Source organism: Sarcophilus harrisii, chromosome 4 (assembly GCF_902635505.1).
Source record: "Sarcophilus harrisii chromosome 4, mSarHar1.11, whole genome shotgun sequence".
Taxonomy (NCBI): Eukaryota; Metazoa; Chordata; class Mammalia; order Dasyuromorphia; family Dasyuridae; genus Sarcophilus; species Sarcophilus harrisii.
The window spans coordinates 388,312,118-388,336,281 of NC_045429.1; the positions used below are offsets into that span (position 1 = coordinate 388,312,118).

At 38.4% G+C, this 24,164-nt stretch overlaps 1 protein-coding gene across 1 annotated transcript in view; it reads right to left on the minus strand.

Annotated features, from left to right (window-relative positions):
• CNIH3 (cornichon family AMPA receptor auxiliary protein 3) overlaps positions 1 to 24,164 on the minus strand; it is a 161,837-nt gene that overhangs the window by 74,186 nt on the left and 63,487 nt on the right. The window contains exons 2-3 of the mRNA XM_031967052.1: positions 12,436 to 12,504; positions 7,427 to 7,474 (exon numbers count right to left, since the gene is read on the minus strand). Coding sequence (XP_031822912.1) covers positions 7,427 to 7,474; positions 12,436 to 12,504 — 117 coding nt within the window. The remainder of the gene's footprint in view (positions 1 to 7,426; positions 7,475 to 12,435; positions 12,505 to 24,164) is intronic.

The following is a 24,164-nucleotide window of genomic DNA, read 5'->3' on the forward strand; positions in this document are numbered from 1 at the left end:
CTCCCTCACTGAATACATCTCTTCTTTGAAGTCATAACTCAAATACCATGTGCATGAAACCCTTTCTAATCCTTCAGCAGCTAGTGTATATGTCTCCCTTGTTAGAATATAAACTGCTTGTGAATAGGGATTGCTTCATTCCTTGCATTTAAAGTCTTCCACCTAGGACAGTGCCTGACACATAGAGGTTCTTCATAAAGACTTGTTGATTGAGTGACTGATTAATAGAAAATCTTGTTTGGGCTGCATTAGTGAGAACACTTGCAATTCTCATGTGTTTTTGCTCTAAGGCAGCCACCACTCATTCCCAGAAGTAATTCCTTTATCCATACCCACTTCTTCCAAGGCTCAAGTTTAAACTTATCCTCCAAAAAGGGAGGAAAAGAGTAAAATAAAAAACAAAAACTAAACTAAATGGAATATTTTTATAATCCAGCTTAAAAGGAACCAAACAATTTATGTTTAATTATTGAGCTACCAAAAAATCCCTAACAAAGGTTTACTATACTGTAAGCTCAACAAATTGATCAGGATTGACTCCTAGATTGACCCCTCTATTTATTTATTTATTTATTTATTTATTTTTTTGCTGAGGCAGTTGGGGTTGTGACTTGTCCAGGGTCACACAGGAAGTATTAAGTATCTGAGACCAGATTTGAATTCAGGTCCTCCTGACTTCAGGGCTGGTGCTTGCTCTATTCCCTGCACCTCGCTAACCCCTATTGACCCCACTATTTAACCAAAGCAATGGGAAGGGTTGATCTGAGCCTAGCTACCCAATAGGAACTTAATAATGATTAAGTCTGTTTTCTTCTGATGCTTGAACCCAGCCTGCCTAGGTTCTTTGGCATCTAAATACATACCCCCCACCACCACCAACTCTTCTCTCCACTCATACTAATCTATTCTCACAAAACCAAATCAAGAGGTTCCTAACATGGGTGATAACAATGTTCCATCTACTAGAACAAAGTTCTTATTTTTTGTATGTGCCATAGCCCCTTTTGGCAGCCTGATGAAGCCAATAGATCTTTACTCATAATATCTTACTTTTAATATTTTAAATAATTGAAGAAAACAGTAAATTTCACTTTGAAATTAGAGAAAATAAAAATGTATTTTTTTTTCTCTGTTCAAGTTCACAGATTCCCTGAAGTCTATCCAGAAACACTGTGGGGTCCATGAAGCCCAGATTAAGAATCTTTGTATTAGAGCCTTTCAGTTTCATGAAAATCTCAGAAAAGTCTGGAATGGAATAGAATCAAAATGCATGAAAGGATGGGGAAATAAGGCAGCAAGCAGAGAATAACAAATCCCTAGAGCTAAAAGGAAAATTGGGGTATCAAATATCTAGGTCTTGTCTCTTTTGGCACAAATAAACCTAAACTACCCAATGTAATTGGCTTTCCTATTTGGTAGAGTAAAGTGGATATTTGACTTACAGCCAAAGAATCAAGGCCCAGCTTTGACACTTCACAAGCGGAATGATCATGGCCAAGTCTATTCAACTCTCCTAATTTTAGTTCTTTATTTGTAAAATAGGGCTGAAAATATTTAAACTACCTACTTCACAATGTTATTCTGAGAAAAGTGCTTTGCAAGCCTCAAAGCTCTTTATGAGTTATTATTTTAATATGAAAGATACCTAGAGACAGAGACTTTGGCAACTCTTTGCGTAGATTATTCCAGTGTTTAATTGCCATTGGGGTTAAGAAATTTAGGTGCACTTTTTGTTTCTTATTGTTTCCCTCCCATAGGTTTCATATGAATTTCTCATCTCATTCAATTGACAGCAACTTAAGTCATGTGTTTTCCATAAATCTTCTTGAAAGGGAGTTATGACAGAACCATAGCTAGTCAATATTCTTCTTGGAAGACCTTCATTTACTTAATCATCAGTCCAAGTCTCCATAACTTCCAAAACCAGGGGGTTGAATGCTTATTTGTCAAACTTTTTTCTCTTAAACCTAGGTTGCAGGACCCCTGAAATATTCTCCCCAGAGAATGCCAAACAAGGAACCACTGACTTTTGCCATGAGGGAAAAAATGAATCACTTTAAGAACAAGAAGAAAGAAGAATTCTACAGCTCAGACAATTACCCAAAGAACACATTTTCTGATAATTATAGTGCTAAAAATGGTTCAACTTTGAAAATCCCTTCCTTTCTCCCAGGCAAGCTGAGGAGGAGGTTTGACAACACTCAGTAGTGGAGATGCAGCACATTCCGGGGTGTTTAGGAGACTAGTTCCAAGAAATTTCTTGGAAGGTACCAGTTCCCAGACAGTGGTAATGCTGACTGGATAGATCACCCCCAGTTCTCCTACACACATACAAGCCTTTGCATCACTGAACCCTCAAGCTCATTCATGACAGGATAGTGATGATCACTTGAGCTCTGAAGTTGAAAGGGATCTTACAGATCATTCATTTAGAGATCCCTTCATTTTATAGAGGATAATATTAAAGACCCAAGGAGGAGAAGAGATTTCCTCAAGATCACAGAGGCTATAAGTGGTAGATTTAGTGTTTAACTCCATCTAGCTTATTAATTTTTCTGCTATAGTCCACTGTCCTTCAAGTCACCTCCTCATTTCCTTTAAGAAAGAAGGGATTTTCAGAATAGAGATATTGAAGTTCAGAATACCTTACCTTGGTGCATATACTGAATGTGTGCTTGGAATTGTGATTAGACAAGTGTAGTTAAGAATTTACTTTAGGCAAGAGTTAAATGCCAGATACCTGAACTAAAGCTGGATGATGGGAGGAAAAGATAGTAAGGTTAGAACCATGGTGGACAACAACAGGGGAAAGAAGGGGGGCAGCAGAGATGACCTAGAAAAACATGGAATCATTGAGTATGGTGAATGAAATTTAACCTAAAATTTTAAAAAGTTCATCCCCCCAAAAAAGTTGTGTTTTTTTCCTCAAACACTGTCCAAGACTAGATCTGTTATCTCCACAGGTATTGCAAACTTTATATAAATATATATACATGAAGGCTGAGCCCCTACTAAAATTCCCAACTGAGAATGTGAACTCAGAATGAAGCATTCTTTTAGGACGAGGCAAGGACAATTACCATTAGCAATGAGCATTCAAACTGGGAGTAGAAAGCAAAGGATGGAGTAATGAGATTATTACTGCACAGCTAATGTCTCTGTTAATTGGGCACTGTGACTCCGTTTTCCTCATTCTCTCTGTCTCCTGCCAGAGAATGCAGAAAGAGAACCCTTCCAAATGTCATTAAGAAAAAAGAATGCAGGGTTTGGATAACTATCTTAATTTTACTGTGCCCAGAAGCTATTATATTGAGTTGTGTCAGATCCAAACAATGGAATGATATGGGGTTAGAGAAAAAAGGAGAATAGAGCCAAGCATCTCTGCAAAGCAGAACCATTAGCAAAATCATGAGGACCCTCTGGTATATACCTAATTCCAAATCAGAGGATTCAGAGATGGAAAGAACTTTAAGAATAATCAAGTCCAAAGTCCCCTACTTTAGACTTGAAGAAAAGAGACCCTCTAAAGGCAAAGTAAGAAAAGTGAAAGAGGATACCATACAATGGAAAGTGCCCTGGAGATGAACTCTGAGAACATAAATTCAAATCCCAACTCTGCCATTTGCAAGCAGTATGACTTTGGGCAAGTCACTTAACCTCTCTGAGCCTCATTTTCTTCACTGATAAAATCAAATTTCTAAATTTGACTAAATTTAAAGTTTGACCTTGCAATTTATTGTCTTGACCTTGGAGGGTCACTTAAGTATTCATTAAATGCTTTCTATATGGCAGTTACTGTGCTATACAGCACTGGGAATACAAATTCAAGCAAAAAAGAAAGTCTTTGCCCTCAATAAGTTAATGTTTTAATCAAAGGAGGGAAGAAGGGGAAGAGAGAGAGAGAGGGAAAAGACAGAAAGGGGAAGGAAGAAGGGAGGGACGGAGAGAGGGAGGGAGGAAGGGAAAAAGGGAGGGAGGGACGGAAGATAAAGAGAAGAGGAGAAGAGAAAAGAAGAGAAGAAGTTGAGGAGAAACAGGTATATGGTGAAGAAGTTTAGAAAAGAGCTGGAAGCAGAATGGAGGAGTAAGCATGGTTGTCCTGGGCATTTCCTCAAAATGGAGGATCTTAGCTATCCTGGACCTCAGTTTCCTCATCTCTTTAGTTGGACTAGATCACTGGTACAAAAGTTAAAAAGAAACAGGACCTCTACAAGAAACTGGAAACTGAGTGGATGTCCATCATTTGCAGAATAGCTAAATAAGTGAATAAGTTATGATTTATGGATGTTCTGGAATATTATGGTTCTATAAGAAGCAACCAGCAGGATGATTTCAGAGTGTCCTGGAGAGACTTACATAAACTGGTGTTGAGTGGAGTGAGTAGAACCAGGAGATCGTTATACACAGCAACAGCAAGATTATACGATGATTAATTTTGAGAGACTTGGCTCTTTTCAACAAGGAGGTTATTCAGGCCAGTTGCAATAGACTTGTGATGGAGAGAGCCATCTACACCCAAGGAGAGGACTGTGGGGACTGAGTGTGGCTCACAACATAGCATCTTCACCTTTTTATTGTTGTTTTCTTGATTTTTGTTTTCTTTCTCATTTTTTTTTCCTTTTTGATCTGATTTTTCTTACACAGCACGGTAATTGTGGAAATATGTAAAGAAGAATTGCATATATTTAATATATATTGGATTACTGACTGTCTGGGAAGAGAATGGGGGGAAGGAAGGGAGAAAAATTTGGAACACAAGATTTTACAAAGGTGAGTGTTGAAAATTATCTATGCCTATGTTTTGAAAACAAAAAGCTATTATTAAAAAAGAAAGAAACAAGGCCTCTATCTGTGCATAAGGATCCCTATAATCCACATATTGTTATTGTTGTTGTCTTGTTTTCAATCATATATGACTCTCCATGGCCCCATTTTGGAGTTCTCTTGGCAAAGATCCTGAAGTGTTTGTCATTTCCTTCTCCAGCTCATTTTACAGATGAGGAAACTGGGGAAAACAGGGTTAAATGATTTACCCAGGATCACACAGCAAGTATCTGAGGTCAAATTTGAATTCAGCTCTTCCTGACTTCCAATCCAGCATTATATCCACTGTGCTAGTCTCCCCTTATTGACTTAGTTTTAAAATATGATATTTTCTTTGCTTTATTGTATTTTAAGTGTTTATTTTATTAAATATTTCCCAATGACATTTTAACATGGCTCAGGCCATACAGGGAGTGTTGCAGGCCATATGTGGCCCAGTGTTTGATACCTTTGTACTAGATGTCCTCCAAGGTTTCTTCCAAATCTAGATCTACAACCCTAAGTGGCAGAATTGGGATTCAAATGCATGTCCTGACATTTTATAGCCAGTACTTTTGGTTCTGCTAGGGGAGAAATAGCTCCTCTTTAAGTTCATGGGGTAGATTACAGCTGCTGAGTAAACAAAGAAATGATAGAGGCTAAAAACTTAGGTTTTAATATGCACAAGCATAGGTTCAAGACACAGAAAATAATTCCATCAAAGATTGGGATTCTGAGAAGCTTTTTATAGCCAAAATAAGATCATAAAGAGAAATAATTTTTGACATACAGCAATCTAGTATATTTTCTTAAGCCATAAATTTGAACAAACATTTAAACAGCATCATAACCTCACACTTCCCCTACGGAAATCTAGTTAAACAGATTCTATAGGTAAACTAAGTCAGGTGCCTAAAGTCTCAGAGCCAAAAAAAATCCTTCTTCTGACCAGAAGAATCCTTCTACAAATAGCTCATGGGAACTCAAACTCCCCTTTGACTTCTTATCTGAGGCATGTCAAAAAGTTTTCTATTAATTTTATCATTTCATAAGTCAGATTTTAGCCAGGTGAGGTTAATATTCAGAGGAAACAAGCTTCAGCTAACCAAATGTTCCCAAACAAATGCATGATAAAACTGAATAAAAGGAAAATGAAAAATCATTATCACAGTATTTAAGCACATTGCTTCTCCTTACCATGAGCTCTTTAGGTCATACTCTATGCCTTCATCAGAAGCACATCCATCTGTATGACTTAATTTAATCTACTTACCTTCACTATGAAATGGAAAAAATAAAATTAAAGCCTCATTAAGGAAAGGTAAATTTGGTTTCATTTATTAATGAAAAAAGGTAAGGACCTTCAGTTACAGGAATCACGATTATCTTATTGATTTGAAATATGGAGAAAGAAAAATTAATGAATTTCAGTCAAATATTTGTTGACCAATCATTTTCCTTATAGCCAACAGCATTTTCCCCCCTGAAGCAGTTGGGGTTAAGTGACTTGCCCAGGGTCACACAGCTTGGAAGTGTTAAGTGTCTGAGAGCAGATTTGAGCCCAGGTCCTCCTGACTTCAGAGCTGGGGCTCTATCCACTGCAACACCTAGCTGCCCCTTCCAACAGTATCTTTCACACTATCCTTTGATTTGAAGCTCCAGGAGCTAGTTGTTAGAACTATTCCATACTCTTGGAATCATAAATTAGATTAAGAAGGGACCTTAAAGGTGTTCTAAGTCAACCTCCTCATTTTGCAGATGAGGAAACCAAGGGAGAAATGTCCACAACTTTGTCAAGGTCAAAGTAATCAATGGCAGGTCAGGAATTGAACCCCAAAACCCAATTCCTTAACCAGGATAGATAGACTCTCTGTCCCAATTATACCACTCTTCTTAGCCCCTTTAACTAAGGGAACAGTCTCACTCCCGATTGGCACATAGCAGTCACTGCTATTTCCCAGCAATGTTCAGAAGTACTTCCAAGTTGGAATTTCCATCCACAGCATAAAGGCCATTGCATGTACATGACCATATTTACTGGCATAAAGACAGACTAAATTTTATAGCTACCACCTCCCTATTCTCATTCAATTCTAACGTCCCCTGGGCTAGGGGAGCATTGTGGAAATGCCATAGCAACCCCCAAAAGAGAGGCAATTGTGTTATACCTTAATCATAACCCGTGTCCCCAAAGAAGCTGTGAATCAATTTCTTGAATACCGTGACAAGTTATAACCACACAAAAAACCCGGCTTCTAATCATGGAATCCCTAAGGGAGAATAGGCCTTGTTTTTAGGGCAAACTTGACACTGAGATATCTACTAGATCCAAGGGAAGCAAAACCAGATGTACCACCATCCATCACCACACAAAGAAAAAAAGATTATTACACCTAGCTCCAGGGCATTTGCAAATATCCCATCTCACCCTGACACTTTGATTGATGGCTACCTCTTCTAATTAGATTCCCTTTGTCTCTCAAGATTCCCCAAGTGCTGAATGTAAGGCCCCAGCTTGGCCCTTTTGGATTTACAGCAGGAACTGGGCAGGGTGTTTTTTTCTGAATGTCCACCATCTTGCCCCCTTCATCACCAGAGCCATCAATGGTCTACGCTTACTTACTTTTCTCAAAAGGAAGCAGATGCGTTCGATGTTTCTCAGCCGTTCCCTCTGTGAAAGGACACACAAGAAAGAAAGGGAAGAGGGAGGTTAGAGTTCTCCTGAAATACCACACACAGATAGCATGTACCAGGGGAAAGCCATTCCAATAAAGGGCACGCAGTAATGTTAAGTTGACTTGCCAACATCAGAACAGTAAATGACAAAGTCAGGATATGAACCAGGTCCTCTGATGATGCACACCCAGCCCACATGCAGACTTAATCATATGTCTGAATCACATTTCACCAAGCCTATCACCATATAGCTTCTTTCTTGTGGATCACATGGATCAAGTCAAGTTGAGTTAACAAGCATTTATTAAGTATTTACTCTGTCAGATACTTTGCTAAACACTGAGGATAAAAATACAAACAAAAATAAATAATCCCTGACCTCAAAGGGCCTATATTCTAATGAGAGAAGAGCTAAAAAGAAAGCCAAAAAGCAGAGAAGGGGGTTGGGAAGGAAGGTACCCTAAACTTGTGTATGGTGGTAAAGTTGGGAGAGTAAAACATGGCAGCAATTGTAGGTCATTCCTCAAAATGGAGATTCTAGGAAGGATCCAGCAATAGGAGACAAAAACATAGGAGTGGAGGAAGAAGGAAGCTAAAGCATGATAGTAATGTCTACAGAATAATGGATGACTGGACTAGGCTTTTCTTCAAAATGGAGATTCCAGGACCACAGGCATTTTTTTCTATTGTTTTTCCTTATAGTGAATTTATTGCTTCATATATATATATATATTGCTTCAGAGGAAAATATCATGGAATCATAGGATGAGCTGAAGAGACTCCAGATTCTAACCCTGTTTTACAGATGAAGAAACTGAGGTCCAGAAAAGTTATCTAGGGTCACATAGGGAAGAAGTGACAAAAGTAGTATTTGAACTCAGATCCTTTAATGCCAGTTACTTCCTCCACTATACCATGCTGCCTCTTTCCTTCTGTGATCTTGAGCAACTCATTTGTATTTTATGAATAGTTTCCTCAAGTGAAAAATGAAGGCATTAGAATAGAGCAAGATTTCTTAATGTAAAGTTCACGGGTCGAAGAAGAGATTTCAAGGGACCTATGATTTAAAAATATATATATTCTGAAAATTATACTTCAAAATAATTGATTTCCTCTTTGATATATTCATTTAAAAATATTCTTCTGAGAAGGGGTCCATAGGTTGGACTAGCTCTGCCAAAGAGGTAAGATGAAGAACTCCTAGACAATAATAGCCTTTCCATATCTCAATATCTGCCTAGAAATGAAGAAGCCTTCTGGAGAGCTCCAAGACTTCCAATAGATTCCCCTGATCTCCATGACCTTCAGTATCAATTGATACTTCCACCCTTCTCCAAAATGAAGAATCTAGGTCTGTCTCCCTGGTACCAAGTGCCCACCTGGGAACTTAATTGCAGAGCCAACATCACCTGTCTCAGAAGCTTCCTAAGGCCTTCAGCTGGCCCTGCCTTGGGGAATTTCCATTTGAATATCTCAGCAAATTGGAAAGAATAGAGTCTGCCAGGGCTAGACTTTAATGCAGAACAAGTTCCCCTGCTTCCTAGTTTTAGCCTTCCAAAGTAGGATGGGAGAAAAAAATCAATCTACCCATTAAATTAAATTCCAATAGTTTTCTTAGATTCAGACTGACTCCCTTAAGATATCAAAATTTATCTCTAAAACATGGCTCATGCGTGATCAAGCGAAGAGGCCCTATGACAGAAGAGCAGACAACACAATTATAATGCACTCCCTTTCATTTGGTGACCTTTTCGTTTTTTTCTAGGGCTGTTTCATAATACTAGCTGCCATTTTGAATATAGCCATGCTACTTGCCATAGTAAATTTCATTATGATGTGACAGAAAGAATTTTAGAATCAATACCAGTAATTTAGAGACTCATGGCCAAATTATTTAATCTTTGTAAATCTTGGTTTCTTCCTCTATAAAGCAGAGGCAATAAAAATAAGTAGATTTGCCTCCTAGGGTCATTGCAAGAAGCAAATGAGATAATGTGGGTAAAGTGCATTGTATACTTTGAAACCTATATAAATGTTAGATGGTTTTATATAAATGATTTGTTTTCCATAAATTTGATTTTAAAGATTACAAAATTGTGCTTTTAATTAAATCATAAATATAAAAACCTCTTTTTTATCTCATATAAAGGAAGCTGTCAACATCAGGACAATTTGTGAACATTCAAAACAAAGAGAAGGAATTTTTTTAATTAAAAATTTGTTTAATTTAATTTAATTTTTTGTTTATTTTCTCTCTCCTGCTTCCCCTTTCCAACTGAAAAAAAGAAAAGAGAAGGAAGAGGGAAAAAAGGAAGAGGAAAAAGAAGAGGAGGCAGCAAAAGAAAAAGAAGAGGAAGAAAAGGAAGAGGAGAGGAAAAAGAGAAAGAAGAGAACAAAAAGAAAGAAGGAAGAGGAAGATGAAAGAAGAGAAAGGAAAAGTAACAAAAGGAAGGAAGAAGAGAAAGGTTTTTAAAAAGAAAAGAAAAAGAAATTCTTTCCTAGCATAGGGAGAAGAATACAAAGAGGGAAGATGGGGTCAAAAAACCAGGGTATTCTTCCTTCCATACCTAAGAAGGCATCTATCTCAAACTCTGCTTGGCAGAGTCCAAGACTTAGTACTTCCTTGAAAGCCTCTGAAATCAAGATAGCTTATCAACCTTCACTCTGAAATGCATCATATTTATTATACCACTTTATGGCAAAAACATAAATATGATGTTATTAGTATTGTGAAATCCTGGTCAAATCACTTCCCTCTTACTCAGTCTAAATTTCCTCATCTGTAAAATGGGAATAAGAGTGTCTACTTCAAGAATCAAATTCAATTCCATAAAGTGATTTCCAAACTTTAAAACACTACATAAAACGTTAACTATTATTACTATTATTAATTTTGATTTTTGTTATTACCATTATTAATCATAAACACCCACACTTCAGTTACTACCCACTAATAGTAAGCTCAAATGAATTCTTTCAGGCCACCCAGATACCCTGCCCCCGTAGGCACCCTAGTAGCTTAGGAAAATTAATGAGCCTCCCACAAACACCCAATATACCACCAGGGAGTAACATAAATACTGAGAAAATCCAGCTCCCTTTATTCTCATTACTCATTTATCTCTGAGGTGACTTTCCCAGGGACATCTGGGACCCCATTCATCCTTTCAGATGCTCCAGGCTACACAATGACAAAGACACCTAAATAATAACTGAAGAACCCAGTGGAATTTTTGTTGCTGTCAGAAGGCTAAGTCAAGACCCAATTTCAGGGTTATACAACCTCAACACACAACACTTCCCAGATTCTTTTGTGTTCCCCAAAAGTAAGTGAATTCCCACTGGGATAGGAGGGTTGTCTTCACAGGAAGTTGCCAGGATTTCACCAGACTTTTCCCTCCAATTTTGTTGCACAGGAGGGAACTACACTGATGATTTGGGCTAGCAGCTCATCATTCTTCACCACCTACACACACACTTTTTTTTCCAGTGGAGAAAAGGACATCTTAAGTGTATTGCTTCTTAATTCCAGCCTTAATAAAATTAGGATGACAAAATTCAGACATGGACAGTCCATCCTGGAAATCAGCTTTCTTCAATGGAAGCCTCCTTTCTCTCCCCCTCCAGGGCACCACTATGAACCTAGCTCAGATACAGGTCTGTGTTAGTGTTGAAGCAGAAACTCTCAGGAAAATGGAAAGCATCAGTGAAACTTTATCAACTGTGACAGACCTGGAGGACCGAGCAAGGGAGAAAGATGAGAAATTGGTCGTGAGCAACATTTTAAGAGCAAAAAGTCCACAGACTGAGAAACATTGCCAATCTGCAACAGGAAGCTGATATATAACATTTGGTTTGAAAGTAGTTTGGCTTTGTGTCATTGGTTCATAGAAGGATCTGAAAGTAATAGATAAAGGGGAAAAGAAGAGGAGGAAGAGAAGGAGGAGGAAGAGGAGAAGAGGAAGAGGAGGAAGGAAAAGCAACAAGAGGGGAAAAGAGGAGAAATTTTTTTTCAAAAAGAAGAAAAGAAAAGAAAATGAACTTTCCATAGCATGGGAAGAAGAATACAAAAAATAAAGAGGGAGACTATGTGGGATTTTTTCACTCTTTCCCTCACAATCTTCCCCTTCTTTCCTAATTTCCCTATTACTATCGATGTCTCCATCATCCTCCCAGTGCCAGACTGGAAAACTAGATGCCATCCTTGACCTTTTACTCTTTCTCATTCTCAGATCTGTTGCCAATGCTTGTTGATACTACCTTCACAACATCTTTCAAATATTCTCTTCCCCCTTCTTAACCTGGATGCTTTTCTGTTCTTACGATTTCCTCACATCTTAATACAGTCTTCCTTAATGTTTCTCTCACAAAGCACTCCTCCCAACTGGGAGCATCTTCATTGACTGTCTCCCCAAGACTCAATTGCTCTCTCTCCTTATCTCTGCCTTATGGGGATTCTGATTCCCTTTGAATCTCAGCTGAAATTCAGCCTTCTGAAAGAAGCATTTTTCAGATCCCCTCTTAATGTTACTGCCTTCCCCCTGAGATCATTTTTTATTTATATCATCTTTGAATAGTACATTGTTGTATAGTACATTTTTTCTACCCCATGCTTTTGAGCTCCTGAAGCTTCCTGTTTTTGTTTTTCTTTTATATCCCCAGCATTGAGGACAATACCTGGCATGTAGTAGGTGCTTAATAAGTGCTTGTTGTCTTATCTAGACTTCACCTTAAAAATCAGACTCTAACCCACTCATCTTACAAATGAGGAAATGAGACAAAGACAAGAAAATTATCTTGCCTAAAGGAAAATAATTAATGACAAACCAATTTTTTTAGAAACCAGACATGCCAATTCATGGCCCAGGACTCTTATCACTATCTCCCATACCCTGAGGTTGATTCAATAACCTGATGCAACATCCCCCATTCTAAGTTCACCTAGTTCCTACTCACCGCATGAACAGGATTACACTGGTCTATGGGGCTCTTGAAATCTGTCCTTAATTCATCAAAGGCAATTATCTGAAAGGAAAAGAGGAGAATCAAATTGTCAATGGCAAATCTGAGTTACTTATTAAAGCAATGTATAAAGAATCTTTTAGCGACAACTGTCAGCAATAAACTATGATATAGAGTAAACAGAATGAGAGACCTCATTACAAATCCCACCCCACTTACTAGCTGTACGACCATGAGCAAGGCCCTTAACCTTTCTGAGCCTCAGTTTCCCAATCTGTAAAGTAGAGTTGCTGATAGTTATTATAATGTGATTATAGGGTTAGGTGATTATAGGATTATAGGATATAGGTGATGAAAGAGACCTAGAATAAACCGTTCATTTTATAGATGAGGAAATTAAGACCCAGAGAAAGGAAGTAATTTTTCCAAAGCCATGTAGTAGAAATGGGCAAAGGCAGCTAAAGGAAAGCAGATATAGGAAGTAAAACAATATCTAGTCAATGCATTCTATGTCTTTCCCTATGAATATTTCACAGGAGTCACTGAGAAAAAAGCAAAAAAGACTACTCTGCATTTCACCTCCTGCTCCTCTATCAAAAATAAGTAATACTATGGGTCAAAAGCAACAGCAACAATTCTTGATAATCCAGACATTGGTTTATCTAACCCCAGATCATCAATAGTTGGCAAGACAGAATACTCTACTCATAGTCCTAAAGACCCTTCAGGACATTGACGGACAACTTCCAAGAGAACAATACTCTCCTGGTTGAACAGCCTTCTAAACCTATGCCGTATCAGACAGAATGTGATGTAATATTCTCTAGGCTACTGAAGGAGCTAAGAATAGGTTTACAGAAAATCAATCAACATGTATTTATTACGTGTCAGACACTATGCTAAGGGCAAAAAAAATGTTCCATGACCAGGAGAGTATATTCGAATGAGGGAAGCTTCATTCCCAAATCCTCTTCTCAAGCCCTATTTATTTACTCTGAAAAAAAATGACTTGTAATCACAAAGTCCAATGACTTGGACAGCAGACTCCCTCTTTGGAGGCTGAGAAGCCAGAGAGCTGGAGAGATATTTTGGGGCCCTTTTACCCCAACAAAATGCTATCCTGCCTCTCTATGAATTACTATAATCAGCTCATCCCCAGGAAAAGTGATGTAGAGGGTGGAAAGAAAACTGACCCCCTGCTATGATCTCTCCTCCACTTCAAGGGTAAGAAGCAAACTTTCCCCTCCCTACCCCTATGCATATGGCAGACCTGCCAAAGTGATAAAGCTACAATGTCTTGCACACTTTTCTATCAATACATGGCTAGAAAAGAAGCCCCAAAAGATATTTTGGAGGTTTTATTTTCCTCTCAGTTCATCACATAAAAAACAGATAGCAATTTGCTTTCATCCCAGACATACACTCAGAAATACACACACGCACACACACACACACACACACACACAAGCACAGGAGAAAATCATGCTCAATATACTTTTTATCACATACCCTTCTGGCTCTCCAATTTATTTTTACCAATGTGATTGCCTTAAAAACTAAGCTCCCTAATAACAATAATCAGTAGAATTTATCAGAAAAAAACTAGAGGTAATAATTATTGATGTTAGATAAAGTCAAACTTTAAAAAGATTCAATCAAGAGAATTTATATTGTATGTCACCCATATTAATACTGTTTTAGATATATTGTATATGCATGTGGATATGTATATATGTCTGTATATAAATATATGTGTGTATATTTTATATATATGTATATTTATATATATCTGTGCTTCACTGCAGTCTGCTTTGAAGTAGTAAGGGGGAAAAAGATGGGGAAAGAAGGGAAAAAAAGTAAAAAATACACAGCAGAGAACAAAAGAAAAAGCAAAAAAAAAGGTGAACAGTTATGAATACAATGTTTTCTATTATTATATAGGCTTTCTTGAAGTGGAAATTTATTGTTACATATTTTGAATCCTCCCTGATGTTCTGTTGGGTACATGACAAGGTTTTGGGTTTTTGTTTTTGTTTTTCTTTCTTTTTTTATTTTGTTTTTTTCTTATTTTGCATTTAAGTTTGAAATAAATAAAAATGAGAGATAGTAAGCTCCTAAGGGCAGAAACTATATTGATATTTCTCTTTGAGGCTATTTAACATAATACCATCCTTGGCGATGGTTTTTGTCTTTCTGATCTAAAGATGGCCATGATATCAGGGAAATGATGTTATGACATGCAAGTTAATTGGATTTAAGGGGGAGAGGGCTGTGCAAGGTCACCTGCATCACTTTCCCCTCCAGAGCCATCTGGGTCCAATGGCCAGATATAGATCAGGATGACTGAGATGCCCCTGGATGCAGTTGGAGATCTTAACCTTTGTAAGTTAAGTCTTTAACAGGTCTCAGTTTGACTAAGGCAGCACCCATTTGGTGATTAAAGAGAGGTAAGAAATGAAGCAGAAAGTGGCCTCCTTTACCTAGTCAAAAAAAAAATTCAGTATGGAAGGGAAAGATCCTCAGAGTTTCTGGTCAAAACAAAAACAATTGTTATTTACATTCACTTTGTGTCAATCAGAACCCAAAAATGACCAACTGAGGCTTGGTCTGGGACCTATTGCTGGCCAATCAATGACAACCATTTCTTCCCATATCCTTCCTTCCATATCCTTCTTTCCTTTCATATCTTTCCTTGTTTCCTTTCATATACTTTCTTCCTTCTTTCTTTTTTCTTTTCCTCCTTTCTTCCTTCCATGCCCTTTATTCCTTTCTCCTATATCTTTCCTTCCCATATTCTTCTTTCCTTCCATGTCCTTCCTCCTTCTCCCCTCCTTCCTTCCTTCCTTCCTTCCTTCCTTCCTTCCTTCCTTCCCTTTTATTCTCTCCATATAAGATATCATATTGTGGGTGCTCTGCCCAAAGGAATATAACTTTTTTTGATCACTGAAATTTCTCAAAATTTCTTTCTAAAGGACCATGCCTTAAACCCAAATCACCATTAGTATAAAATCCACTCAAACTGCCTTGAAAAGCTGTCAGAGAGCAGGAGGAAGAAATCCCCCAAAAGTAGTGACTGTGGAAACTTGCATTCTACCTGGCAGCTCTGTAAAGCTGATGGTTCTTCTTCTTGTACAAATGCCACCAAGAGCAGACTGTCCTGGCAATGGCAGCTGGTACTTGTTGCAGGTAGAGAAAAGCTGGGCCCTAGAGCCCATCTGTGAATCTGACAGTTTGCGGTCAGTACTATCCCACCCCTTCAGGGCTTCTGACCTTGAGAATGAGACAGGACAGAGCCTGGGAATGGAGGGGGAATAAGCACAGAATTACAACTTGTGCTGATGGGCAGCACTCACAAAAAGGCACTTAGTAAAGGCTTTCTGTTGATGGTGATGACATTATACACAATGAGGACAAGGGCTTCTCAATTGGTCCCAATTGTTACTCTATGCTTAATACAAATTCACTGATGTGTCACAGTAGCTGTCTTTAAAATAGCATCTGAGGTCTAGTATTTGGTATTAGAATAAGGAGACCTAGATTTATGTACCGTCTCACACACATATTTATTGGCTGTGTGACCCTGGCCAAGTGGCTTAATCTTTCTGTTCCTTCTTTTCCTCATTTGTAAAGAATAGGGATTAAACTAGTCAAGCTCCGAAATTCCTTGCAGCTCATCCTCTATGATCTTGTTCTTCCCCTAACTGGCTGCGTATGTTTAGGTAATCATTCACCCTCTCTGGTTCATCCCTATTTCTTTAAAGGAAAAAAATGAGGGTTTATACTAGATAGTCTCAAAAGGCCCTTTTAATTTCAAAAAGTATAAGATTGTAACAAAGAATTTCTTAAAATTAAGAAGAATCATATGCAACCTGTGGTTCACATGAAGCCTTCTGAAGGAATCTATTTTCATAATCATCTTTTTATGATCAGTGATAGATAAAGATAATAGAGAGGATGAGGATTACCATGATGCTGAGAATGAAGTTAATGTTATTGATAGTGTGGGAGCAGTTTACAAAATCTAGATAACATAGGCAGCTAGATTGTAAACTGGATAATGCCCTGGGTCTGGAGACAGGAAGACTGTTGATTGTTCAAATCATACTTCAGATTCTTATATATTAATTATATCAATAAATATAATATTCTACATATTATATAAATAATATATTACAATATATTATTATATTACATTATATAAATAATATATTCTACATATTAGTCTACATGTGATATATTTAGGATTAGGGTTAGAGTCAGAGTTATTTAGGGTTAGAGTCGGAGTCGGGTTAGAGTCGGGAGGGGTGCATTTAGAGTTGGGAGTCAGGAGGCATTTAGGGTTAAGGTTAGAGTCAGAAGTCAGGAGGTGACCATTTAGGGTAGAGTCAGGACGCATATATATACTTTGTATGTGTATGTGTGATTTCAAATATGGTTACAGTAGTGAACTGAATACCTGTCATCTGAGGATCAGTCCAGCCAAGTATAGAGGGGCTAGATAAGCAGGCTCTCAGTTTGGTGAACTGTTCAGACCTAGTTAACTTTCAAAGATCATCCAAGCCATTGAACTCTATTTTGGTGGAGTGCCCACAGTAACAGTCATTTTGCTCTGCACTTAATTCCTTTGTACATTTTGATGCTCTCTCTCTCTCTCAATAGGATACAAGCCACCTGAGGGAAAAGATTATTTTTGTTTGTTTGTTTTATCTCTGTATCCTGAATGCCAAGCACAGTGTTTTGGGACTTAGTAAATACTTACTAAAAACTTGGAGTCTGACCTCAGTCACTTATTAGCTTTGCAACCCTGGGCAGAACCCCATATGTAAAATGGGGGTAATAACAGTATCTACCTCCCAGGGTTGTTGTGAGGATTAAAGAAGATTATATTTGCAAAGCTCTTAGCACAGTATCTGGCACATAGTAAATACCATACAAATAATCCTCTGGTATGAGTGAATGAAAATAATCTTCTCTAAGATAAATATCATCAATTCCTTCAAAGTATCCTCTTAAGAATGAGCTTAAGGTCTCTCACCATCCTGGTTACTTGAACACTTTCCAAATGATCAATTCTCTTCCAAAAAGCAGGCTGGACTGAACTAGAGAAATTATGTGATGTTTCCAATTCACTCCAAATGTTTTTCTAAAACAAAAGTATCTTTTTAATATCAGCATGTTTTTGATAAGCTATGAACCACAGTCTCTGAAGAATTAAAAGTGGAAGTCACTCAAAGAACAAGCATTCAGTGGACAAGAATAGATCAGTATATTGCCAATGAAAAACATTACATAATACTGGAAGAAAAAAGCAAAAAATATACTCTGTTAAGTATATATGTTAAGACGGAGTTGTCTCATGGATTGATAGGTCTCTAACTTTCCCTCTAAATTCCTCCCCTGCTCCCCATTCAGTTCTTAAGGGGTAAGAAGATTCAGGTTGCTCACAGTCTGAATCTAGACAAAAACTGGTCACCACAACTAAATACATACTTACCCAGTTTTTCTACCTATTCCTATATTTAAGAGGAGTTATTTGACTATTGCATCAACAGATGTTTACTATTGGGATTTTTTTTTTCTTTTAGGAATGGTGTGGAAATTCGGTCAGGGATCCAAGAAAAACCAAAATTTTCTGTCTTTTTGGAATAAAGCAGGAGAAATACCCCTGAGCAGATCCTCAGAATTGGCTCATTCTTATGGTACACTAAGAGGTATGTCCTAACCCTGCCAGGTTCTTACATGTCTGACTCACTATCATCATAGTCATTGATCCTCTCCCTTTAAACCTTAAATGCTCAAATAGGGATGCTGGAGATAATTCATTAAAAGGTCAGGGACAGCTTCCTTTGGTCTCTGTATGTCCAGCACCTATCCCAGTGACTGCCATGTATTCAAATGGTTCAGTGATATCACAGATAATTGGATCTAGGGCAGATGGTCCTCCACTTTTTTATCTTGTGCTCTTTCTGTAAGACTTTAAGCCTCAAAATCATCAAATTTTTGTCAGAGGGCTATTTCAAAGGGGGTTGCACTATGCCTTGAAAACCTCAACTTGGCTATATGTTTTTGGTAACTGGATGGTGCAGTACATAGAATATTAAGTCTGGAGTCAGAAAGAGTCATCTCCCTGAATTCAAAAGCAGCCACAACAATGAAAGAAACTTCCTCCGGTGATCCATACCTCATCTTCCTGTACAACATGTCCTCCCATAAGTTCACTATATGGAGCTAGCCTAACACTCTGGTGGTCCTTTGATTTTTCCTGACATCACAAAGTGATAGAGAATTCTCAGACTGCCTCCCTTTTCAATCTCCTTCCTCTCACTATACAACTGGTCTATCTTCTTTTTCAAACATTCTCTTTATTCCAGTGTTTCAATCTTTCTCATCTGTTAACCAACCCAACCTGCTGACACCCATCATATAGCTAGCTCAACATCACTCTCTATGAACCGTGTTATCTATTCTTCAGAGACCCTCATATTGTATGTCCCACGGTCATCCAGCAAACCTTCCAAGGCTGCCTGCTGCCTATTAGTGATTATCCCAACTGCAGAGCAAGGACCTAAAAGGCCTTTCTTGTTGTTATGAATCATGCTTAGCTATTATGTTCCATGGGAGTCACCCAGGTCTTTAAACTTAGGTGGCAAGTTTGGAGGAAGTTTGCAAAGACCTATGGACAGAGCCACTTGGGAGGGGAATGAGTCGACTGTAAAGAGGATGTTTTTTACCATCAGGAAGTCGTTTCAGAGACATACTGGGCCATTTTTATTTCACTTCATCATACCTCTGTGGGAGACAGGAGGGAGGTATGACTGCATAAGACAGATATTGCTCATTTCTTTTCCTGGTTTCCCCTCTGAAATTTCTGGTAGCTGAGTGCTAATATAGCTGAAGACACTGATTATAGGCACTTTGCACCATTTGGATGATAATAAGCTTCAGCTGCTGCACGTAAGGCACAGTCAGACTAAGAAAGGTGCTAAAGATAGGAAGGCAGTGTCATATAATGTGGCCTGTCCCTGTTTGCCCATCCTACTTCCCAGCCAGCAAAGTTCTCTGGCTCCAAATTCAAGAAAGCTTCTCAAGATCTTGTGACTTCAAACCAATGCTATTTAGTTGGGCTTTTTATTAGCTGTGGTTCCAGCCACAGTGGAGAGAATATTGGACTTTGAAACAAAAGACCTGGCTTTCACTCCCACTTCTCATATTTAATAACTAGGTGACTCCCATGTAACCTATTGATCTCCCTGAGCCTCAGTTCTCTACATGGAAAATAGAGTTAAACCAGATTTAGCTTGAATGGATTTTGAAGATGTTAAAACATCCTTTAAATGTGAGTTGTTCTCGCAGTCAGATTCTGCCCTTCCATGCATGGAAAGACAGGGTGTTTTAACTTTTTTTTTTAATTTTCACATCAATTATTTCATTTTATACTTTAATATCTAACATAGTGCTTGGCACATATTGAGTACTTAGTAAATACAGGTTGATTGAATGATTATACTCACCATATATTCCCAGTGAGGAATTCTCTTGATTTTATAGATTTTATAGATAATAATGGGAGATGGAAGTTAAGGTAAAACTAGGAACCAGGAGTTTCTTTCCTTGTGTTCTTTCTATGAGATTTTAAATCCCAGAATCATGAAAATTTTATCAAGCACTTATTTGAAGATGGTGGTGGACTAAATCTTGAAGATTTCAACTTGAAATGTATATATGAAGATCTATCCCTAATATATGTTTTTGAGCAATGAGGTGATGCAATAGAGTGTGGGCCTGAAGTCAGGAAAACTCATCTTTCTTTTTTTACTTAAACCTGTTTGTCTCCACTTCCTCATCTGTAAAATGAGCTGGAGAAGGCCAACTACTTTAGTATCTTAACCAAGAAAACCCCAAATGAGGTCACAAAGAGTCAGACATGACCAAACAACGTGAGAGTTTCTGTTTTTACATAGATGTGTGTGTGTGAATGAACATGTATTTATATTGATATGTTACAGGCAGGTTAGTGTAATAGAGCACCAACCTCAGAGTCAAGAAGAACCTATTTCAATTCTTTCTTTGGATACATACTGGATGTGTGAAATTGAACAGATCAATAAACTTCTCAGTCCCGGGATTTTCTAGATCTATAAATTGTAGAACAGTTGACAATGTGCATTGACAATCAATCAATAAGCACCTACTATGTGCCAGGCATTGTGCCAAATGCTAGGGACATAAAGAAATACAAGAGATAGTCCCTCACCTCGAGGAGCTCACAATAGAATCAGAAATGACAATATATAAGTATGCTATATACAGGATAAATAGGAAATTATTGACAGAGAGAAGGCATTAGAATCAAAAGGGATGGGGAAAAGCTTCCTGAGAGATGAGAATTTATCTGCGACTTGCAGGCAGTCAAGGAAACAAGGAAGCAGAGATGAGGAGGGAGAGAATATCTTTGCCAGGAGTTTACAATACCAAGGAAAACACAGATCTGTGCAAAGAGAAAAAGCCAAAATATAGATCTAGACAAGACTGAATCCCTTCTCCATCCCATCCCATGGTGAGCTAAGGTGGATCGGGGAGGACTGGGGAGTGTGGGGAATTAACTTATGCCAGGATCCAAATGACCAGGCCAGCTGGAATTCAGAGACATGTCAGACTGTATTTGGTAAGATTACTACAGTATGACAGGCCTGGCAGGGTACCATTCTGATATAATTCTCTGCTTGGGGTGTGTCTGAATTGATATTTCAGACAATTAGAAACTGGCATGAATCTTGACTACCTGTCAACATGCTCAGCTTAGAAAGGAGGCTGACTTTTTAAAAGCCTCCAAGTCAGAGGGATTTTTTAAAATTAATATTAACTTCATTTCATAAAATCTGTCTTCCACTTGTGCCCCACACATACTCCCTAAATCATTCACTGGCCTTTAGATTGAGAGAACTATAATCCCACCTTTCTACAGGCAATGTCATATGGAAGAGCCTTTGTACTTGAGCCTGGGAGAGTGTGACCTGATTTTTGGTATGTGCATTTTGGTGTGACCTGATCTTAGGATGGGGCCTAGGAACTCCCTTCCCTGGTTCCCAGTGCGCTATAGATGCTGTTACCCCTTTAGAATACAAGGTCCTTGGGGGCTGAAAATATCTCACTTTTTATATCTTTTTTTCGTATTTTATATCTCACTTTTGTATTTGTATCTCTCTAGCACCATGTTTGACATACAGTATAACTTTTTTCATCTGTTATCCCTCTGAGTATCCTTTATGGAAAGATAACCCTTTAATCAAATTCAATCAATTCTTAATAAGCATCTATACACTAGATGGTTTGATAGAGATAGAAGGGATACAGAATTCAAATATGGCCTCAGATACTGTGTGATTCCTGGCAAGTCACTTAACCTTCTTTGTCTCAGTTTCCTCATTTGTAAAATGAGCTGGAGAAGGAAATGGCAATCTACTCCAGAACCTCTGCCAAGAAAACCTCAAATGGGGTCATGAAGCCTTGGATATGACCCAGGTGAGTGAAGAATAATAAATTATACACAAGGAATTGTACTAATGACAAAACGGATATTGCCATCCTCAAAAGGTTACTTAGAATGTTCTAGTTTCTTCTTAGCTTTATAGAAAATATGAAATACAGAAGAAAGGGAAAGAGGAAGGGGGAAAGTCTGTAGAAAAGACCACTAGCAATAAAAAGGGGTTTGGAGCTCCTTCCCCCTCCTCCCCTCCCTGTCTTCAGGAACAAGACTACCCCAGATTATGCCTGGTATACTTCTCCATGTACCCTATAATCTGGCCATTTTAGTAAAAGCTTGAGCAGACAGAATATCCAGACACAAAGGGGAAAAGTCAGAAAATGAGCCCAATATAGCCTGCAGAGCAAAGAACACTGCTGGAGAGACTTAGAAAGAACCCAAAGAGCAGAGGGTGACTTTCCTGTTAGAAAACTGAGTTTAACTCCTAACTTTGCTGTTTATTGGCTGTGTCATTCTAAGGAAGTCCTTCCCCCATTTCTGTGCCTCAGTTCCATCATTTGTAAAAATGAGGTGGTTGATGTGGATGACTCTAAGGTGCCTTCCAGCTGTAATTCCTATGATCAAACCCGTACAGCTAGCAAAGACCTGAATAGAAGGGATGTATAGAAGGAGGCTGAGGATTAGCAGGGGACAGGAAGAGACAGCTCCCCTGATACTGAATTCCTCGACCTGAATGATGAGTACAAATTGGGGAAACATAGGGTGCCTTGGCTTATTTGCCCGCTGACTGTGCTCGGTACTCGCAGAAGCAGCTGGTCCTGACACCGCTTCCCTGTTCCCCTCCTACTTAACATAAAATAAAGATGCCCCTAAGGCAATGACTTCTGGGAGTGGAGCCAACTCACAGGAGAGCAGGCAGGCTGCAGGGCACCAGATAATTTGCTCCTCCTGGCACTGTGAGCTGTGCCCCACCTAGCAGCCACCTCTGTCACATCATCCTCAACCTGCTATGAAGTAGGATATACAAAAAGAGCAAGGTAGCCCTGAGTAGCCTTGAATAATTGCACCCAGGGACAAAACAGAACGGGATCATTTAGCAAGTACTTCCAAATACTTTGCTTTTCCTCTTCTGCATCCGACATCTGTGTCTGGGCAAAAATAAAATAAAAATAAAGGACAAACAGGGCAGGGGGTATAGTTGGATGCCAGATTTATTTGCTATAATCAGATGTTCAGGAAGTCCTAAAATTGGTTGAGATATCTTGGTGGTCCTTATCAACATATATATTCATTCTCTCATTGATTTACTCATTTAATAAACACTTATTAACCAACCATTATGTATAAAGTATTGTCCAGGGCACTGAGGACCTCAGGATGAAAAACTATATTGTTCCTACCCTCACGGTGCTTACTCTATAGAAAAAGAGTGTATATCATTTCCAGCTGGGGAAGGAGGGCTGTGGGTGGGGAGAAGTGGTGGGAACAGCTTGCTGGCAGTGAATACAATTATTTGATTTGTTCTTTCTTATTTTCTTACTTCTCCCATACTTGAGATGCACCCTTCTAATAAAGAGAATCACAGTGACTTGGCAGGAAGAAAAAAGGAGAGAAAGGAAGGTAAAAAGGGAGGGAAGGAGAGAAATGGGCAATGGAATTCCCAAGGGAATGGGAGTGCTGGAGAAGAGAAGGGAGGGATGGGAAAAGAGAAGAATCAAGAAATGCTAACTGTAAGTAGTAGGACTGAAATTTAAGACTGAAACTTCCAGAGAATGGGAAGTAGACTGAGTGCAAATGACTGTACAATCATGTTTAATCCTCCTCAATATTACCTAGACTTGGATGAAGCCCCAACACACACACAAAAAAGGGAGACTATTCAATGGGCTAGTTGGTCTTTCAAGATCTTTCTCATTATTTCTTTCCAAGTCAAAATGAATTGTTCCAATAGTGACCCACTTCAATATTCCAATACTCATATCTTGATGTGGAGCCAACCACAGGTCAAAATGCATATACACAATGCCATGTATATAATTCTAATAAGCAAATTTGACTCTGAAGGAAAAAAAAAAAAACAAAAAACAAGAATTCACTTCAGTCCCTCCATTGCAGAGATAAGGAACTACAGATGTGGAATGTTTCATATGCTGTAAGATATGGCCAATAGATTGATTGGTTTTGCTGATCTCTTTTTTCTTTCTTTTTTAAAATATTTGTTACCAGGAAGACTTAATAG